The sequence below is a fragment of the Sebastes umbrosus genome, chromosome 8 (assembly GCF_015220745.1).
Source record: "Sebastes umbrosus isolate fSebUmb1 chromosome 8, fSebUmb1.pri, whole genome shotgun sequence".
Lineage (NCBI taxonomy): Eukaryota > Metazoa > Chordata > Actinopteri > Perciformes > Sebastidae > Sebastes > Sebastes umbrosus.
This window is the reverse complement of record NC_051276.1, coordinates 21,923,521-21,943,167: the sequence shown is the minus strand read 5'-3', so window position 1 is coordinate 21,943,167 and position 19,647 is coordinate 21,923,521. Positions and strand designations below refer to the sequence as shown.

At 40.1% G+C, this 19,647-nt stretch overlaps 1 protein-coding gene across 3 annotated transcripts; it reads right to left on the bottom strand.

Moving 5' to 3' along the window:
* Positions 1-3,110: 3,110 nt before the first annotated feature.
* On the bottom strand, positions 3,111-13,901 carry tmc1 (transmembrane channel-like 1). 3 transcript variants are annotated; one of them, XM_037778531.1, is made up of 20 exons: positions 13,662-13,900; positions 11,793-11,816; positions 10,762-11,227; positions 10,412-10,600; positions 10,229-10,319; positions 10,040-10,121; positions 9,777-9,883; positions 9,539-9,637; positions 8,328-8,470; positions 8,106-8,250; positions 7,826-8,020; positions 6,539-6,718; positions 6,299-6,451; positions 5,730-5,858; positions 5,500-5,567; positions 5,149-5,388; positions 4,939-5,064; positions 4,751-4,829; positions 4,019-4,154; positions 3,111-3,535 (listed from the first exon to the last, which is right to left on the bottom strand). In XM_037778531.1, exons 1-20 carry the CDS (start codon positions 13,696-13,698, stop codon positions 3,339-3,341), a joined length of 2,886 nt encoding a protein of 961 aa, XP_037634459.1. In that variant the 5' UTR covers positions 13,699-13,900; the 3' UTR covers positions 3,111-3,338. The 3 variants fall into 3 exon arrangements, with proteins under 3 accessions (XP_037634459.1, XP_037634460.1, XP_037634461.1); XM_037778532.1 differs by lacking the exon at positions 11,793-11,816; XM_037778533.1 differs by lacking the exon at positions 3,111-3,535 and having other exon boundaries at positions 4,021-4,154; positions 4,941-5,064; positions 13,662-13,901.
* Between the last annotated feature and the right edge of the window lie 5,746 nt (positions 13,902-19,647).

Sequence of the window (19,647 nt, the reverse complement as noted above, 5' to 3'; positions counted from 1 at the left end):
GTTGCCAACATGTGCGCGCATATTTTTGATGACATTGGCTGTAAAAGGGTTTCTACCCACTTGATTTGACTAACTCAGACAGCTGAAACCTCATATAGCCGTATTAGGAATTTGTGTGAATTACGAGTTTGTGATTGCACAGATATGATGTGGAAAAAATGAGGTAGATTTGAGGACTGAGGGACAAACGATGCTGCTTAATGTTAATCTAAATTATGTGTTTCAACCACTAAGACGCTGCTACTACCTGTGTAGTTATGGTCAAATGTCAGATGTGACCTTTTGAATAATACAGGAGGAAACAGGAGATGCTGCTAACACAGAGAGCAACACACTTCCGGGGGTTGTATGAAGGCTGGTACCTGAAAGACAAGCTAAGCCCTCAGGGTTGCAGCTTTTCATGTCCTCGTCATCCATCTCCTCCTCTCGCTCCTCGCACCTGATTGTCCCTTCCACTTCCTGCAACCATTCGGTATACATCTCCTTCTCACTATACTATAGGATTACAGAAGGTCTAGATGCATTTGTTCTTTAGATCCATTAAATAAAAAGCGTCTAACTTTCCACAAGTTCTCACTCGGTGACAACCTTTGCTCTCCAAAGCAAAACTGGACACCGTCCCAGCAATCAAATCAGTGCTTGTAGCGCCGCAATGTCTCGTTCCTCTCTTCACCGTTAGTGAATAAGAGATGCCCATCGTGGTACAGCAGACATTGAGATATCCGGTAATGCGCAACCTGTCATGGCTCAGTTTTCTGCTACACTGTAGGCTACCGGCATGAAGGGAGACTGGGACGGAGCCAGAACACAACTCCAGTAGGAGGGTGACACAGCGGGCATCGGGGGGTTTGGCATTACCTGAATAAATAAGACTGAGGCTGATTATGACTCCAGTATACAGAGAAGATGGAGGCTTTACTTTCTCAGTCTTTATTAAATAATGTGATTGACAAATTCTTGGCTCATGTTGAAAGAATAAAGCATAGAGGCTTACTTCTCCCTCTAGCTCTCAAATAACTGCAGAATTAATACTTAATGTACTTGCCATGAATTGATCATGAGCATCGATGGAAGTGGATTTGATTGGCACTGTAATTCAACGTCAGCGGCACTATGAGCTTGTTGACTCGTTGTCTTGAATGATTTAGACGCAACACTTATTCCTCAATGACAACCCTTGCATTGCTCAGATCTTGAATTTCAAGACTTTGAATGACTATCAATATATAGAATTTCAGGTAAATAAAGCTTTAACTAATGAGACGACACCATACGTTTGACTGACAGGTCAGCGAAATGACCGTTTGATTGACAGGAGAGTGTAGAGCACAACCTGCTATTGAGACACCGGATATGGCTGTGCGGTTCTCAGATGATACGAGTCATCCATGCTACACGATGAGGGTCAGGAGAACACAATGAATGGATTTACACTGACAACTCAAATCTGATTGTTTGGCACAGATTACATTTCATCATTGTTGTCCAAAAACGGGATAATCTGACACTCTTTATGTGTGCTTTCCAAAGTTCAGAGCTGACTATGTTATATAGCTGGAAAAACAGATTTAAATTGAGTGTGTAAGTCCAGCCAGAGATGAGTAAGAGATCCATTTAAGCCTAGCTAGGTTAAATGGCGTCCATGTCTAATGAATTGTTTAATGCTTTGGCCCAGTCACAGGTCCAGGGACAGCTGCGCTCAGCGTCTCAGAGTGAGAGGCCAAGAGTGTGAATAGAATTAATTTCTTTAACCTAACACTAAGATTAAAAAGTGAATGGTGCTCTATATATCCAGAGCATTAATATAGCAGCAAACAACTATTAGCTATGCAAAGATATAAAGGAGAAGTGTCTACCTGAGCAGAGAATGAAGTCGCTCTCCCTCTGTGTGTGTTGTAATCCGAGTTTCTCTGTGCTTTGTTGACATGTTAGCCGGGTTTCTCCGTGCTTTGTTGACACAGCCGGGCTCTGGCTAGCTCCCGGCCGCTGCTCTGCACTGCTCTCATATAGCTATTACAGCTGATAACGCCGTCCCGACCGACTGCGCCATTGAGGAAGCGTTGCACCCATCCTCCGGTTCCCTACAAGGTTAACACTGTTAGCTCTGTCAGCATTGTCGCCGTTGTTTTCACTGTAAATGCTGTTAGCACCATTAGCTAGCTGCAGGCCGCTGGCTCAGTCATCGCCATGTTGAGAACCGTGCAGAGGTAATAACGGCGTAGTCCATCCCCTTCCGGTGACCCCCCCCCTTTGGGATGTTATTTTGGAAAAAATATGTGTATGGTGGTGAGACACAAATCATTTTTTGATCCTGTTTGAATTGTGGCATGAATTAAACACATGATGTTTGTCAATTTAAAAGATCATTTTGCAAGTCATGAAAGTCGAAGTTTGTCGTAGTATCATTAAGTGTTGTGTGAAACCGCTCAGTGAACTACATCTCTCGTCTCGCACTATATACGTCACCAAAACTAGCTAGCTGGCTAACTTAGGTTCCAGGTACAAATGTAACGTTATCTTACTTGATGTGATTTATCCAGAGACTCCTACGGTCTTTTTATCAGCCAGGAAGCGAAAGAATGAGCGTTGCTTGTGTGAGTTCCGGTACGTAACACATCATATAGCTTCAGCGAGAGAGGCGTCACTTCTGCGACTTTCCAGTGTGTAGTCTTTCTAATTACGTCATTTTCACAGTCTTATACAATTTAACGACAAACTGTGACTTTCTTGAAATGTAAAATGATCTTTTAAATTGACAAACATCACATGTGTGATTCATGGCACACTTAAAACGGGATAAAAAAATTATTTGTCTCACTCCGTTGACTACCGTACATATTTTTTTCATAAATAAGGTCCCATGGTCTACCGGAAGGGGAGGGACTTTGCCCCTCTATAGAAATGCTCCCAATCTCGCACTTAGTACCTTTAATAGTTAATCTATGCCATGTTATAAGTCTTAAAAGGCAAAAAAAAAGATGTGAGGAATTAATTAAAATAAATTAATACAATTTAGAAAAACAAAACCTCCATGTTTAGCTCACTCATTTCTAAAACAAAATAATTGCCTTGGAGTGGTGATTCGCTGTGATATGAAAGATTAGGCCACGCAGAGTGTTAATGTTTATTTGGTAAACAAAGAAACAACTACTAATTTGAAATGCTTTCAGCTTCTTTTTTATCATGAATACACAGTTTTAAAAAACACTTTTATTCAGGAGAAAATGCGCACTAACTAACTAACTAACTAACTAACTAACTTCCCATTACTTGAACTTCTCAATAAAGTGCTTAATTGCTTTTGAGTGACATTTGCCAACTTGTTGTTTTTCCGTCCCTCAGTGTCTCTGCAGGCTCGGCACCCTGTGCATCCTGGGTTCACGAGGGAAACCGGGCAGGTACCCAGGAGCCCCATGGTTACCATGGTGATAGGTCCTGGGGACAGGGGCTCTGGTGGCTGGAACTGGAGGAGGAGGGTTGCGTTCATTCTTACCATGATGCAGCCTCTGACTAACACCATGGTCATCTTCCTCATCTGCTGAAGGAGAACGTAGGACAAGATAGCTAACTCTACTTGGGAGTAATGGTAAAATATGAAATAGATAAATGATTAAATGTGTGCCAAGAAAAAAAGAAAATTAAGGAAATTAAAAATAAAATGAGCTAGTGAAAGATTAATAGAAAAAAACAACTTTTAATTGATTTTTATCAACTGATTTGTGGTAAAGAATACAACATTTTTGCCTTTCTTTACAAACTAATTGGAGGTTAAAGGAAAAGTATAAAGCTTTGTATTTCTTTTTACACTCAATTTTATTTTATTTTTATTTTTTTTACTTGTCAAATAACCTTTTACTACATTTTGTCAGTTTCAGGGCTCCATAGTGTGAGGCCCAGTGTGCATTCTGTAATTAAAGTTTAACATATTTTTGTTTTTTCTTACATTGGATCTTTCTTTTTATCCCACCATTAAAAATCCTTTGTTTCTATATTTTATCTGGATAAAATAAAGTCTCACCCTCTTGGTCTTGTAATGAAGCGTTGTTGTTCTTTTGTTGCTCTGCAGTCTGTGACGGAGCTTTTCTGGCCTCCTCTAGATCCATTTGTGCCTTCAGCGCTGCTAGTTTGTTCTTCTTTTTGTTCTCCTCATTTTGCTTGAATGGGAAAACAAAAGCAGTTATTATAAGACTGACTGCATGAAACATATTCAGATCACAATGTCCACACAAAAGATCTTTAGAAATAACTTTAAAGTTTAGAAATGTAGAATAAGACATACAGTTTTTATATCATTTTTATTGAGCTGTTGCTCTTTGGACAGATATGAGCTACTGTTATTCTGCTGTCCTCTGCTGGAGTGATGATACTAATACAACTACTGTGGCCACAGACAGACACCACAGTGGCCTCAGGTGGTCTGTTTGTGCATCTACACACTGTTGGGAAGTTTTAAAGTAGCTAAATATGGCAAATCTGGACAACAAACAAATAACAAATGTGAAAGTTTCTGTCAATTTGTTACCTTTATTTGCCTGAAATTCAATTCCCCCTCTTTATTTAGAAAGTTAGAGGATCACATTGTGACATACTGTATGACACATCACTCTGGAGCAAAATTTCCTCAGCTCTGCACTGTCATTACTTGACTATAGACTTGACATTTCACACATTACCAGTGCATCCAAAAACAGATAAAAGCTAGAGTACTAGTGCTAGATGAGAGGAAAAACAAAATATAAGTCCTGGTCACCGTCTGTAGTTTTTTCTTCAGTTCCACATTAGCTTCTTTGTAGCTTTTAGATGTGGATTGCAGGTAATAAATGGCCAGTCTGAAAGATAAAATAACAGATTATTACCATCAAAGAACCTTAAACTTTACCACTAAAAGAAAGAAGAAGATATGAGAATCTGTATCCATGCGGTATGCTGCTGACTCACACCATAAGCAGTATGAAGGGTAGCACCAGTCCAGGGTTAGACGCATAGCTGAACACTTTGCTAAACCAGGCAGGGAAGTCTGACTCCAGAGTCTCCTGGATCACATCAAACATACGTTTTTTCCCACTAAAGAGAAGAGAACGATTGTGACAGAAAGTCAAGTCATCACATTATAAATGCCAGGATCCCTTCTTGAACAAGCATCGTTACCTGAAGGGTCCACAGTCAAAGGAAGGGGGGATGGTGACGATGGTGTAGATGGCAGGCAGAGTGGACAGGAAGAGGATAACCAGCAACATGGCCATGTAGAAGTTGTTGGAGCCAGAGGCCTTGAAGACCCTTTCCTGAGGCACGTTGCAGCACATCACGGCCCAGCACTGCAGGTACATGGAGACGTGGAGCCGGAGGACGTTCAGGGCAGGCAGGCAGGGGGCGTAGAAGGCACCCATCCTGGAGGAAAAGATTAGGACAAACACAGAGTGGAGAACAGACTGAAAGTGCTATTCATCATCACCTTTTGAACCTGCTGATTTAAATAAAAAAACAATGTTGTTTTCTTACCATATCATTCCTTGATTGAAGATCAGGCCCAGAACGTTCCCACTGACGTCAAACTCAGAGTAGGACGGCTTTTACAGACGACATAAAAAAAGGCAGATATAACTCTACTGTGACTCACTGTGATGCCAACATTCAAATTCACCTTAGAAGAAGGTACACATTTTGAATGTGTAATCAAAAATAAATGATACACTCGGAGGCACAGTAATCAGGTAGAACAGATGACTCACAAATCCGGCCTCGAGGTCCCAACACCAGCAGTAGTTGAGAAAACGAACGAGCACGGCTCTCAGGAAGTCCCCGATCAGCAGCGTGATGTAGGTTGTCATGGTATCAGATATGATCAGCCGGACAAACTCCTGCAAAGGATGAAGCAATCATACATAATATATGCGTATACAGTATATACATCAGTGGAATATCCGTCAGTCTTGTGAAGATTCAGATTTAAGGGGACAATGGGGATGTTTGGAGGGATTGGAAGGGTTCCTTTCACAATTGTATTAAGTTAAATAATGCAGCTGGTCTATGCTTGTGTACACTTTCATTTCTAATATTTGCTGTGAACAAATGTATAGTGGGTTTAATGGAAAACCAATAAAAATTGCTAAACAAAAAAAATAATTCACAATTCCATGGTTATATTACATATTTAGTTTGTATTCATTCATATGGTTAATTCACAATGTTCTATATTTGTATTTAATATTAGTCACTGTGGGCATCCATACCTTTATGCTGTAGAATTGATTACATCATACAATTACATAATAGTTAACACAAACACATGCACACTGACCTGGCCCACCATGGTCTCCCAGCAGGGCCCTCTGGGTACATCAGCAGGCTGGATGGTGACAGGTGGAGCCGTGCTGTTCTCTGATACCGTAACATTTAACAGACTGGCTTCCCACGTGGTTATATTAAACTTTATTATCTTTTCCTCTTCCCTCTGCAACACATACACACACACCGCCAGGTTAAAGTATATTATAAAATGATAAAGTATCTCACACGTCTACATGCTGCATGTTCTCACTTTGAGGTTGATCTCATCCATGAGTGCAATGATGAAGGTGTAGAGGTTTCCCAGGAAGAGGGCAAAGATGCGACCCAGCTGCCACTGCAGGGCGACACGAGGGTGGTAGTTCTCCAGGGCGCTGATGACGTCAAACAGCATGGGGCAGAACATCCCCAGTAGTGACATGACCATGTTCACCTGAGAAACACAAATTCATTTTAAGTAATGTTATTCATTACAGGTGTGCTGCTGAAAAATGACTATAGGCCATATTCTTAAAATGATAGTGTGATGCTACGTTTTTAAGGGGAGACACACCAGACAAAAACATTTTTCATGCACTGGTCAATTTTGAGATTTGGGGCTATTTTGCTTTCATAACATGTCTTCTTTCAGACTAATGGAAAGAAAACGTCAAAAATGCACATTTAATTTTTTATTTTACTACATGTTGTATATATGCGACTGTACATTTCCCCTTGATACACCAAAAGTTAGCATTAGATAATGCCTCATTTGCATAATTAAACATAAAATTTCAGAAAACTTTTAATACAAAATAAATATTGTCTTAATGTAAGTAATCAACTGGGGAAGTTTCATGGTGATATCTATCAGTTAATTTTTTCACCTGTAGTGTCTTCCAAAATGTATGGAATTTTACAATACATATATCTTTAAAGGCTGTTTTCTCAAAATGAGTTTTTTCTCATAATCTGAGCCACTTCAGTAGCACTTACATCCACCAAACTTTCCAGTTTCATTCCTATCTATATTCTGAAGGTTTTTACAGACGGACAGTTCATATTTCATTCAGAGCCTGATTTATACAAAATTGAATACCTAAAAACATGCGGAAATTGATTTCTTTTATGGCTGTTGACAGTATTTTCTGATTTATAGTGATAAAAAGAGGGATCAAAAATTCTCTAAGCAAAAACCTTTGACTGTAATATGTCAACAAAATGAAACAATAATTTTTAACCTGGCTTTATCCAATGATCAGATTTCTGTTCTTGAAACGTATACAAATTAGCACAAATTTGAGAAGAGAATGCCTCATTTGCTTATTTAAACCTACATTTTCATACAACCTAAAATAAAAATATATTGTCTTAAAGTAAGTAATTAACTGGGTAAGTTTCATGACGATATCTATTAGTTAATTTTTTTTACCCTACTCACCTGTAGTGTCTCCCCTTAAAACCATATACAGTATCACACACTCTGTATACTGAACTTGCTCAACATACACTTCCTTCTATGTCTCTTTAATTCTTTGTTTCTCATTTCTCATTGCTATACCTCGTTCCTTTCCCACCAGGTGTGATTCTCCAGTCCATCAAGGGCAAACTTCTGAGAGCGACGCACTACAAAGTAGATGAGGTATCCACTTCCTGCCAGGCAGCACAAGACCAGGAAGTTGGCCAGCACTCGCAGAAAACGAGTCAGATGGATGTTGTCATCCTTCCGGCTCTCCTGCTCCTCTAAGATGGCCTCCTGCAGAGGTAAAAGGAGGGATGTACCTGAGGATGTACATGAATGTGATATAAATGTCATCAAATACTGGATCAGCTGCACTGACCTTGAAACTGGTGGTGATGGAGGCAAACTTGTTGTCTGCAGTTTCAGGGTTTCCTATCAGGTAGTCCCAGCTGGTGAACATCTTCCAGCTGAAATTGAAGCTGTTGTCATCTCCGACCCCGGTCTCATTCGCATTACGGGCCATCCTTTAATCACAAATAATTACAGTATAACATTGTGCCAAAAAGGAGATTAATAAATTGTGTATTCCCAATAAACGTACGTTCTTATAACCACCATATAGCTATAGGCCACTGTTCCCACACCAACCAGGAAGTATGACAGAGGCATGCGGAACTTAAGCCAGCCAATGGCACGCTGGTTGTTGTAGTAACCGTAGAAGAGGACTGAATACTGAGCGTAACCCTGTGGATGCAAAGTTTAGTTGAGGAGATGTGCAACAAACAAAGAATGCATCATTATTTATAAACTGAAAAACAGACACATGCACAGTAGTGGAATGTAATTAAGTACTTTTACTCTTTAAGCGCTGTACTTAAGTACAATTTTTAACGCCACTAGCACAACTTGCGATTTATACGTTGTAGCGGGCTCATGTCATGCTAGCATGTCACGAAGGAGGAATAACAGGTAGGCTATGGTCATTTTCAAAGGGGTCCCTGGACCTCTGACCTCAAGATATGTGAATGAAAATGGGTTCTATGGGTACCCACGAGTCTCCCCTTTACAGACATGCCCACTTTATGATAATCACATGCAGTTTGGGGAAAGTCATAGTCAAGTCAGCACACTGACACACTGACAGCTGTTGTTGCCTGTTGGGCTTCAGTTTACCCTTTTATGATTTGAGCATATTTTTTATGCTAAATGCAGTACCTGTGAGGGTTTCTGGACAATATTTGTCATTGTTTTGTGTTGTCAATTGATTTCCAATAATAAATATATACATACATTTGCATAAAGCAAGCATATTTGCCCACTCCCATGATAATAAAAACAGATGAACCAATAAAAATTGCGATTAACTATGGACAATCATGCGATGAATCGCAATTAAATATTTTAATCGATTAACAGCCCTATTAGTTAGTTACTTTGCAGATTCAGATTATTAATACAAAATATAAATCAACTAATAAATTATGCTATATTATTATGGATTAAGCTACCCAGCAGTATATAAAGTAGCTGAAATAAGCTTCACGTTTACCAGCTGTAATATTAGTGATGTAATATTAATGCATCACTAATTATAATGCACAATGAGTACTTTTACTTTTGGTACTATATTATATGCTGATGCTAATACTGTATTTTTATTTAAGTAAGATTTTGAATTAAGGACTTTTACTTGAGTATTTTTACACTGTATTGTAAAAGATCTAAGTACTTCTTCCACCACTGCACATGTAACAAAACAACTAAATGCTATTTCAAGAGACTGAGATGAGTGTGATGTTGCACAAAACTGACTCCAAAGTCCCATAAGACAGCAAAGTCCATGGCACTGGTCGCCTCGGCCCTGGGGACAGTCTTCCTTGGGATGGTGCCATAGGGCCGCCCCATTAATGCCTGTTAGGAATAAGCAAGAGAGCAAGGAGGGTCATTAGAGAAAAGACTCAAAGCATGCAAACAAACAGAATGAATAGAGAAATATACAATAATATCAGGAAATTATGATTCGTTTCTGATAAGAAGCCATCTACCGTACCTCTGGCACCATAACCAGGCCAAAGGTCAGACAAAACAAGATCATGTTGATGCCATACATCCACCTCAGGAAGATAAAGTAAGAGGCAACTGAGGAGCCAAAGTGACCTGAGAGACAGAGGGAAGAAATATGAGGATGGTTGTTACACCAGTGATTACTTTCTGAAAGCAGGAGAACTAGATGTGAGATGTATGATTCGTTTTACATAGTCTCTTTAAACTCTTTGAAGTCTTGAATTCTAGACGTAAAGTTTGAAACCATACTCTCAATCTCCTTGATTTTCATCTCCCATGGAATACAGGCAGTTTTGAAGTTTTCAAAGTCCCGTTGAAACTTCATCCATTTCTACAATAGAAATAAAATCATATAAAAAATGCATCATCTATTTATTACGATTATTTAAATACTTATAGGAATAGGTATTGATATCAAATCAGTCTGTGAGTCCTTACCTTGGTCATCATGACCTTGTACGCGTAGAGCTTCCTTCCTTTGCCTTTTCCCAAAGCTCCCTCATATTTCTCCACAAACTCCTGAGACTCCCTAAAAGGAAGATGATTCAAAATGAATCCACATGTTGTATCACAGCTGGTCCTGAGAACTCAAAGTGCACGTCGATAAAAACATGGATTTACCGTAAAGTCACAAGCTGCTTTTTCATAGGCCAGGGTTTCCCCCTCAGACCCTGGATCAGTTTCTTTCTCTCGTCCACAGCCTCCTTCAGCTTCTCCAGCTCCTCCGGTGTCAGAGACTCTGGCCTCACCTCTTGCTCTTCATTGTCCTCTTCTTCATTATCATCTTCCTCGCTTGCCTCCGGCTCTGAACTGAGGCATAGCAGAGTAGTGTGTTAAATGTCTTTGTTCCTTGTTTTGCATGCATGACACCGTTAAAGTCCTTCTGATCACTCTGCAGAATGGGAAGATTACAATAGTTTTCCTCAGCAGGAAACTACAGATAAGCTGAATTTTATAAGATGATACTTTACCTCGTTTCAACTACTTTCTTGTGCTTCTTCTTCTTCACTTCCCGTTCTTTCTCCTTCGCTGAGCGTTTACCTCCATCCTCTTGTCTCTCTTCTTTTTTGGCACTTCCATGTTTCTTTTTTCCCTTGGCATGTCTTTCTTCAGCTTCTCCCTCCTCCACCTCCTCCTCCATTTTTCTTGTTTTCTCATTTTTTATATTCTTCCTTGTTTTTGAACCCTTACGGCTTTTTATTTTGGGCTTCTCCTCCTCGTCCGCCTCTCTTCCTTTTGCTTCTTGATCACTCCTCGCTCTCTTCCTCCTGCCCCTTTCTCTTTTCTCAGGCCTGGCCTGTATTTCTTCCTCACCTTCTCCTGCTCTAGATGCTCGCTTTCTCCTCTTCTTTTTCTCTCTATCACCATCCCTTCTTTTCCCTCTGTGTCTTTCTCTCTCATGCTCCTCTTGAAAAGTGGAAACTTCATCCTCGTCACCTGTAGTAAAACATAGATGCTTTCTTTATTCAATATATGCATCAACATACTGCACACATTACGTACACGTTGTCACTTTTCTTTCTCTCTGCGGTTCTATAATTGTCTTACAGTATTGTGAAGTTTGTCATTGTTCTCTACTCAGTTAAATATCTCTTTTTCCCTGTCACTGGTATATTTTAATCCAGATGTGATAATCCTGTGATAATTGGAGACACAGGTCATGGTAGGGGGCAAAAGGTAGTGTAAATATTACATGGGACTGGGTATGGTAGATGAACTGTTGGAGCAGCGAGGGCAGATGTGTATGTGGTGACAGCAGAGCTTCTGAGAGAAGAGAAGGAACAACTTTGTCAAAAACAAACAGCTCCTACTGTACATAATCTCAACACCAGGAACAGGATCAAATGGGAAACTATACACAAAAGACCATTAAGAAGACGAGACTCCTCTGCAATCCGTAATCATTTAGTTTATTTAGGAAAATTCTTCACGATCATCTTACCGGTAGAAACATCCTGAACTATAGGAACCTTTAGTGATTCATGTAATAACATACACTCACCTTCCAACTCCAGTCCAATGTCAACTGTGGGAGAAAGATTATGTCAAAAATGTGAAAAGGTGAGAAAACTCAATGTTTCTGAGGTTGTCCAACTCAGAATTTTTATAATTACATCTGTATATTGTGTCAATTCATCCTTATACTTGACTTTCAAATCTGATCAGTTACAGTATTATAAAGTGATGTCTCATGACAAGTCGTAGCATAAGATGTTGTAACTGTTATTGACACGCATGCAGATACAGTCAAACAATATCAGTGCTGTTAAATTGAATAGCCACAATTGCAGCGTTTAGACACATTTTTTGTTATATTAGTTGAAATTCTTATTACATCCCGACAGCAATCGATAGATCAAAAGCTCTGACATAACAAAGAAAAGAATCCAGCATCTCTGGCTGTCGCAGGACTGTAATAAGCCCAAATGAAATGAACGAACAGCCTGCATGTCTACATACCCGCACATTTTTCAGTTGAATCATGTTTAAAAATCTAGTGTACTCCTGATAATTTCTCAAGATCTCTCACAATGCCTGTGATGTAAGACGGGAAGGGAGTGACTGACATGGATAACGTTCATTGTCATTTTCATGACAAAGATAAAGTCCATGTGACTCATCTGAGACATATAACAAGACACATACAAGCCTCCACCATGTCCCTTTCTTCAAATTAGAAAATTATTATGCATGCTGGGAAGAATACGCTAATGAGCTAACAGTGTTTTTAAACAACTTAATTTGATGAGTCACATGGAAGATGAGTTGGACATTTAGTCAACTGTGTTACACAATTAGAAGTCCTGAAAGTGATCACTACACAATTTAAGTTGACCTGATTTGAAACTGACAAACTTGTTGAGGTAATCATAAAAGAAGACATAACTAAAAGGTCTGTTATGAAGTAAACAGTAAACATATTTTTACTTTAAATGCTGAAAATGTATATTTTGAAGGCCGACCAACTTAACTTGTAATGGCCTATGTATTATGCAGAAAAATACAAGTTGACATTTTACAGTGTCTTAGCGAAATAAAGATGTAGGAAACATTTCTGTTATTATTTTTTGGTTGCTTTTTACCCCAGATAAAATATATCCAACCCCTTCCTCCTCTGATGACCTCAGCTTTATAAATCCAGTTAATATCTTCATTACAACACTGACCCCTTTCACTGGTGGAGCTTATCCTACCTTATTGTATACCTGCTTGGCACTATTGTCCTGCAGTAAAGGGGGATAAAGAGGAAAACAAAGAGGACCACTGACAAATTGAGCTGATATTTATGTAGTCGGCCCTTTGATGTGTGTCCTTAGTGTAACCGGAGTGGCCAGAGCCCGGGTCATTAAGGCCGTGTGCAGTAGAGGGGCACAAAAGACACAAACAATGGCCTAATGAAGGGAGACGGGGTGGCTGAGCCCACAGGGGCGGGGAGACAGCCAAGGGCCAGAGGCCAGCTCCCAAATATGCAGCTGGATGAAAGAAAGCAGTGGATAAATATATTAGAGGTGGTCGATGTTTACCGATGATTAAAACCAGAACTTAAGTGTAAACATTGCTTGTCTGTTCTTTTCATATTAATGAACGTAAGGCTCTATTTAACTCAATAAATAAGGATGTTTTTGTCCAAACATCGGTTCAAATCAGTTATCACGACTATGTCATATAACACACTATAAACACAGAGACCAGAGGGCCTTGCTTTATTTAAATAATCAGTAATAGTTTATCCTAATCAACATGCTTGGCAAGTAAATCTATCATAATTTCATGACCACAGGTACAAATAATGAATGTTTTCCAGAATCATATTATGTGAAAATCCCGATAGAATAGCAGCCTGGTGATGGAAATATAAAGATGGTCTTACTGTCATTCTCAGAGGTGATCAGACTGTCTCGAGGCATCTTCCTCTCATGGTCCTGTATCCCCTAAAGCAGTCGCCCCGGCATCCAGCAGACGCTCTGCGTATGTGAGGTGGTAACAAAGCTGCAGGGTTTTCAGTGGTCTCTCTCCTTTCGCATCTTTACAGGGAAGGATGCTGCTTATCCAAACCCACACACTGCCATGGGAATGAAGTGTGTGTGTGTGTGTGTGTGTGTGTGTGTGTGTGTGTTGAGGGGTTGGTACATGATGAGTAACTCGCATGAGAAGTTTACTTTTTCCTCGCCACCCATCGACCCGAAACAGGGACAATGACAGCATGGAAACCCTAGAGCCACGCAATTTCACTAGCAATCAATTATTCAAAACAGTTATGACTGCCTTTATGCAGCTGTGTGTGTGTGTGTGTGTGTGTGTGTGTTTGTGAGTGTTTATGAGTGAGTGTGTACCTCTGAGTATGTGTGTATAAAGACAAAAACATGAGGGTCATGGGAGGTTGTTTTCACTGTATCATAACACATGACTCAGCAGCTAGGGGTCACTGAGAAGTGACATACAAAAATCACATTCATGTAGCTGAACGGCAATGGCTTTATATAATGTGTTTTATCAGACGGCTTCCTGATTTTGTTTATTCACATATGCATCAGTTAGTTCTTGCTATTTTCCTATATTGTTCCCACACACTGACCCTTGACACCCTATGGCTAAAAACATTCATCTGTGTAAAGCACCAGTCAAGAAAAAAATAAAACGGGGCCCTGATTCTGACTCCTGACCAACTATTTCTTGAAATGCACTTTTCCTTTTTCTTATTTAATTTGAATATGTGTCTCACAGGTTTGGGTAAAAATAATAATGCCACCAGTCAGTCTGGCCTCTTATTCTCAGATTAATAATAATTCTGTATCTGTTGTGCAGTTTCTGGTTACAAAGCCATTCCTCTGTCTTTATCTCATGGAACTAAAATAAAGGCTAAAGCTGACATTTCACATTGTGTTTTGATCCTGGCTGCCAAAAGAATGAGTCACAGTCTTGTGTGTCTGGGTAGGTTTATGGACTAATTCAGCCATCTGACACATCTGAATGTGTGCGTACTTGCATGGTAATTTTACTGTGAACAAATCTGTCACATTAGGGAGACTCATTTACTCATTTAGGGACAAAAAGCTGGTCCCCACATAGTCAACTATTATATGTTAGGATAAAGACGTGGTTTTTAGCGCTACGGGCAACATAATGGAGGTCAAGAAAGGACACAACTTGATAATGGTGTCACATTTTATTCTGATACAGTTTTTATATTGTATATGGACATGTGATAGGGATTTTTTATTTATTTATATTTAGATAAATATATTTGAATCCCTCCTCCCTTTTCATTTATTTATTTCCCTTATTTATTTATTTATTTTTATTTATTTTATTATAATATTTTTATTGTTGTTATACCTTGTCTGTACATATATGTGCATATGTATATGTACATATGTAGGGGTTTATATGTACTGACAGATATAACCAAAATACAATAAATACAGTTAAAAAGACATGTTTTTTGGTTAAGGTTAGGAATTGGTTAAGGTTAAAAAGGTATGTTGTGTACTGTTCACTTAGGGGGATGTTACACTAACCTACATTAGATGTATTACCCCAACCTTAACTAGTCTCTCTGAGGGTTTGACAAAAAAGCAAAAATGTAATGTTTACATTTGAGAAGGGTCTGAATCACAAAAAATCACATATGAGCACGGTGTCACACTGACATGACTAAAAAAATGAGGCAAACATACTGAACATAAAAACTCCAATATGAAAGAGAGAGGCAGGAGTGAGTACCAAACCAATAAACCTGTAGAGGGCGCTGTTGCTCTATACTGGAATGAGCAGGAAGACTGTCTTGATATATCTTTTATCTTTAACTGACTTGTTTTCTGCATGTGTATCTGTGTACTCGTGTATGCATGCGTGGAGAAAGCCCAAAGCGTAATTTTGTTGTGTACATGATCATCAGCTCTGGTGTGATATGGGATCAAGTAGAGTGGGAGGGATATCAGTTTCCTCTGGCTAAACTTAGCTGCAGCTCCGAGGGAACCACTGAACAGAGAGGTTGAGGGAGGTCATCAAGGTCACTTGAGCAGAAAGAGGCGGCATGAAAACAAACTGCAAGACGCATCTGACTGTAAATGGATCTTTTATGGTATCTAGCCATGCAGGTTATTTTGATTTATTTTGTCCAGGCTTTGTGAAGTCACTCTAGGGAGGAATTTTATTTGGGGGAAAAAAAATGATGTTTTCCAGAATCAGTGTCCTGGTTTCTCAGGAAACTTCACAGCCCTTGTGTGAACTGTTTTCATTGGAACTACTTTCTTCCGAAAAAAAGGACAAATTAATTCAAAATGATCTGTCAAGATACCACAACGTGATTTTATTCTTTTTAAAGTGGGATGAACACACCCTTTAAAGAGTAGGATTTGTTAAGATGGTGTGGCAATATTTTAATGTCAAACTATGTGAAGCTGAAGCTAATATTACATAATGCCGTTAATGTCTTCTCGGGTCTATATGGGAGTCAGAGCAGGACATGTTCATGGGAATTACACGGATTATATTATAGGGATAATATACTGAACATAATGTGCAAAGAAGTGATTATTATATGCCTAATGGTTTAAAATAACTCTCTTTATGGAGAGTAAAAACAGGATGAAAATAATCTAATCAAAAGCTCATTTGTGTCTGCATGTGTTTGCACTCTGTTCCAGACTGCTCTGATGAGTGTACCTATCTGTGCGCAGCATACAACACAGTTTGTCCGTGCTGTTTTTGTTTGGTGATACGCTAAAGTGACTTGTAACTATCAGGAGTGCAGGCATTAGACAGTGATTCATCTCACAGTTGCCGTGGTAAAAGGCTAGTGAACCCTCTAAAGGGTCTGTATGAGTCAAACAGCAGCTCTTTAACAGATGATCTGTCTGTCACCAAGATCCCTGCCCCCAGTGTACTGTTCCTTATAAATATGAGGGGTTAACAGAGCAGTTTGTTTTTTAACATGATAAACTAACTACATAGGAAAATGAATCAAATCAAATTGAACAGTTCTCTGACGGTCATATTAAGATGAACTGATGTTGTTGAAAAATCTATTTCCTTGTACCCTAACAGTAAAAAACAAATGCGCAAACACCACCTGTATGACTGACTCTATAACAGCCGTTGAACTTTTAAAGCTCCACAACTGTTGACACTAAATGTAAAGCAGCAGGGAGTTGCAGCCCAGAGGGCAAAGCTGTTTTTGTCAGAGAGAGAGAATGCAGCTGAGAGGGGAGTGCAGGTTAATCAGTTGTGACTGCGGGCTATAAACACATATATTTGCCAGAGGGATTCAAAACAAGACAAAATTTGCATACAAAGAGTTGTCTTCAAAGACATCCGAAGCACACCGAGTCATGTGTAGGTTCAATGTGATGCAGGTTGTTTACCTGCGAGACTGTCAGGGATGATTGGTTGCTTTTGAGCAAAGGTTAGACTTGTTTTGTCAGAGAGGCTATAGAATAAGAACAGAAAGTGGAACATTATTCTGTCATAAACGCACATGTCTTTACCTCGAGACTTAGCCTTTGCCCAGCTGGATCTCTCCCTCTCTAGTTTTTCTCCTTTCCTCCTGTTTCTGGGTGTTTCTGCAGAGGAGACTGTGGAAGAAGAGGAAGCAAGAAAAGTTTTTCAGGAAGGAGATTTCATCCTTTAACATATCAGGAGCTGGACAGGAAATGAGAGAAAGAGGTGGATGACATGGAAGGAAGAGGAGAAGAAGCGTGTTGCTCAGTGTCGTTGCAGTCTGTCCATGCATGGCACATCCACAGTACAGTGTAGGGGGGTGAGTGACTGAGAGAGAGGAAAAAGAGAGCATGGTAAGTATGCGTGAGTAAAAACAGCGTCATCAAGCGAGGAGGTGGACCCCGTCAGACTATGGGTGTTGTTAAAGGCGGGACTTGGCCGCTGCAAGTGACAGATTACAGCGGCGGAGGCGTGGTTTGTCCCTGCAGACAGAGAAGCACGTGGCCAGGCCCGTCTGCACGAGGGAGCAGCAACAAAGACCAGCCAGTCTGGGGGAACAGAACAGAACACAGGACATCTGCTGCACACACATGTACTCTCACACACACACACACACACACACTCCTTCTCTTTCACACACTCACATGCAAGGGTTCACATTTGTTCACCTCACGCACGCATGCAGCAGCCTACTCATATATCAGCTGCAAAGGACAAACCCACACACACAACAGCATACATTTGTAACTGACAACTAATTATTCTACTAGAACACATTGTTACATGCACCACCTTTTGGCAATTTTAAGAACCACATTTGCTCGCACACACACCGTGTTGTTCCAACAGTCATCCAGATACCCATGTACGGTGGGGTTTGTGTGTGCGAAGAAGGGGGGAGAAAGGAAGAAGGAGACAGTTTAGTGTGTGTGCTGGGAAAGTTTGGGGGGACTCCTCCCTGGTCAGAAATAACAAGAAATACATTCATGAGAGATGTAGAGGAGTTTTGTAGCACGAGTGAGGGACTGAATGGTCAGTCGGTGCTGATTCAGCATTTGATCCGATTTTTGTTGTTCTTTCTATTAATTAATGTCTCTTTAGTTTCTTCCAGAATACCTTGCTATTTGACACTTTTGCACATATGTGACCCCAGTGTGTTCACTTAAAGCTGAAGTAGGTAGAAATGGAGCAAATATGATTTAAAAAAAGTTACTTTTATAAAACGGTCACTATATCCTGACAGTAGTGCATGAGACCGGTAATCCTCCGGTGTCCTCCACTGCTCCTAATGGCATCTGCAAGATTTCACAGACCGGAGGAAAACAACCAATAAGAGCCGAGCTGGAGCCTCGCCGTCTCTGAGCAGCTGTCAATCACTCGCGAACTCCGATCAAATGGTCAAATTAGGTAGCGCTGATCAAATATGAGTCAATATTCTGTTACTTTAATGCCTATTTCTTAAATAAAATGTTTTCAGAAACATCTTGTAGTGTACTGTTTAGCTGTAAAATGAGAAAGTTTGTGACCCGGCAGCCATGTTGAGATCAGTTTAGGAAGTACTAAGCACCGCCCACCAGCCAAACTTTCTAATTTTACAGCTAAACAGTGCACTACAAGATGTTTCTGAAAACATCTGACGCGAGAAATTGGCATTACAGTAAAGGAATATTGATTCATATTTGATTAGCGCTGTTAGTTTTACCATTTGATCGGAGTTTGCGAGTGAAATGATCTGTGATCGGCAAAAGTCTCCCGTCACGGGCTAGATTTTTTAAGCCTGAAATCAGAATCATGAGGAGATGCAGGAGTTTAGTTCTCACTCAGAACACTTGAATTACAATGTGCTGAAAAGTTATCATGGAATTTTTGCCCAAAGAGGACAAAAATATTCTGCCTACTGCCGCTTTAAGGGTTCCCTCAACAATTAGAGCAATAACAACTGAAAGTAGTGAGGATTTACAACAAAGCTGTCCCTGATCTCCCCAGAATCACACAGACAGGCACCTCTCTGTTCACGAAATGTTTCTCTTTACTTATGTTAACACACACACTCATGCGCATACGTCCTCGCCCTTTTAACAAGGGGCTGCACATGAAGTTGAATGTGGACAGAGTAGAACAGGGTGGGGGATCAAGTTTTGAAGCAATGGTTTTAGTCAGCCCTCAGTGCAGAGCTTATCAAGCCCAACACACAGCTTATGTAAATGGATAAGCTGCCATTTCCACCACTAGCCCCTTTTATCAACAGTGTCTCACCACGGCGACGCCAGACACAGGCAAGCTGTGCCCCTGGGTGTGTGTGTGTGTGTGTGTGTGTGTCGGGTGGGCCAATATCTGCCTAGTAACTACAGACAGGCTGTTCCAGATTCACATAAGTAATCCTCACACCCTCTCAAACCCACACACACCCACAC

What these genes read in the sequence shown, in the direction of transcription:
- tmc1 (XM_037778531.1), bottom strand. Translation starts at nt 13,698, where the DNA reads ATGCCTCGAGACAGTCTGATCACCTCTGAGAATGACA. An exon ending in CTGTCTTATGGGACTTTGGA is followed by an intron (nt 8,471 to 9,538) that starts GTCAGTTTTGTG and finishes TTGCATCCACAG; the next exon opens with GGTTACGCTCAGTATTCAGT. An exon ending in TGGATGAGATCAACCTCAAA is followed by an intron (nt 6,452 to 6,538) that starts GTGAGAACATGC and finishes TATGTGTTGCAG; the next exon opens with AGGGAAGAGGAAAAGATAAT.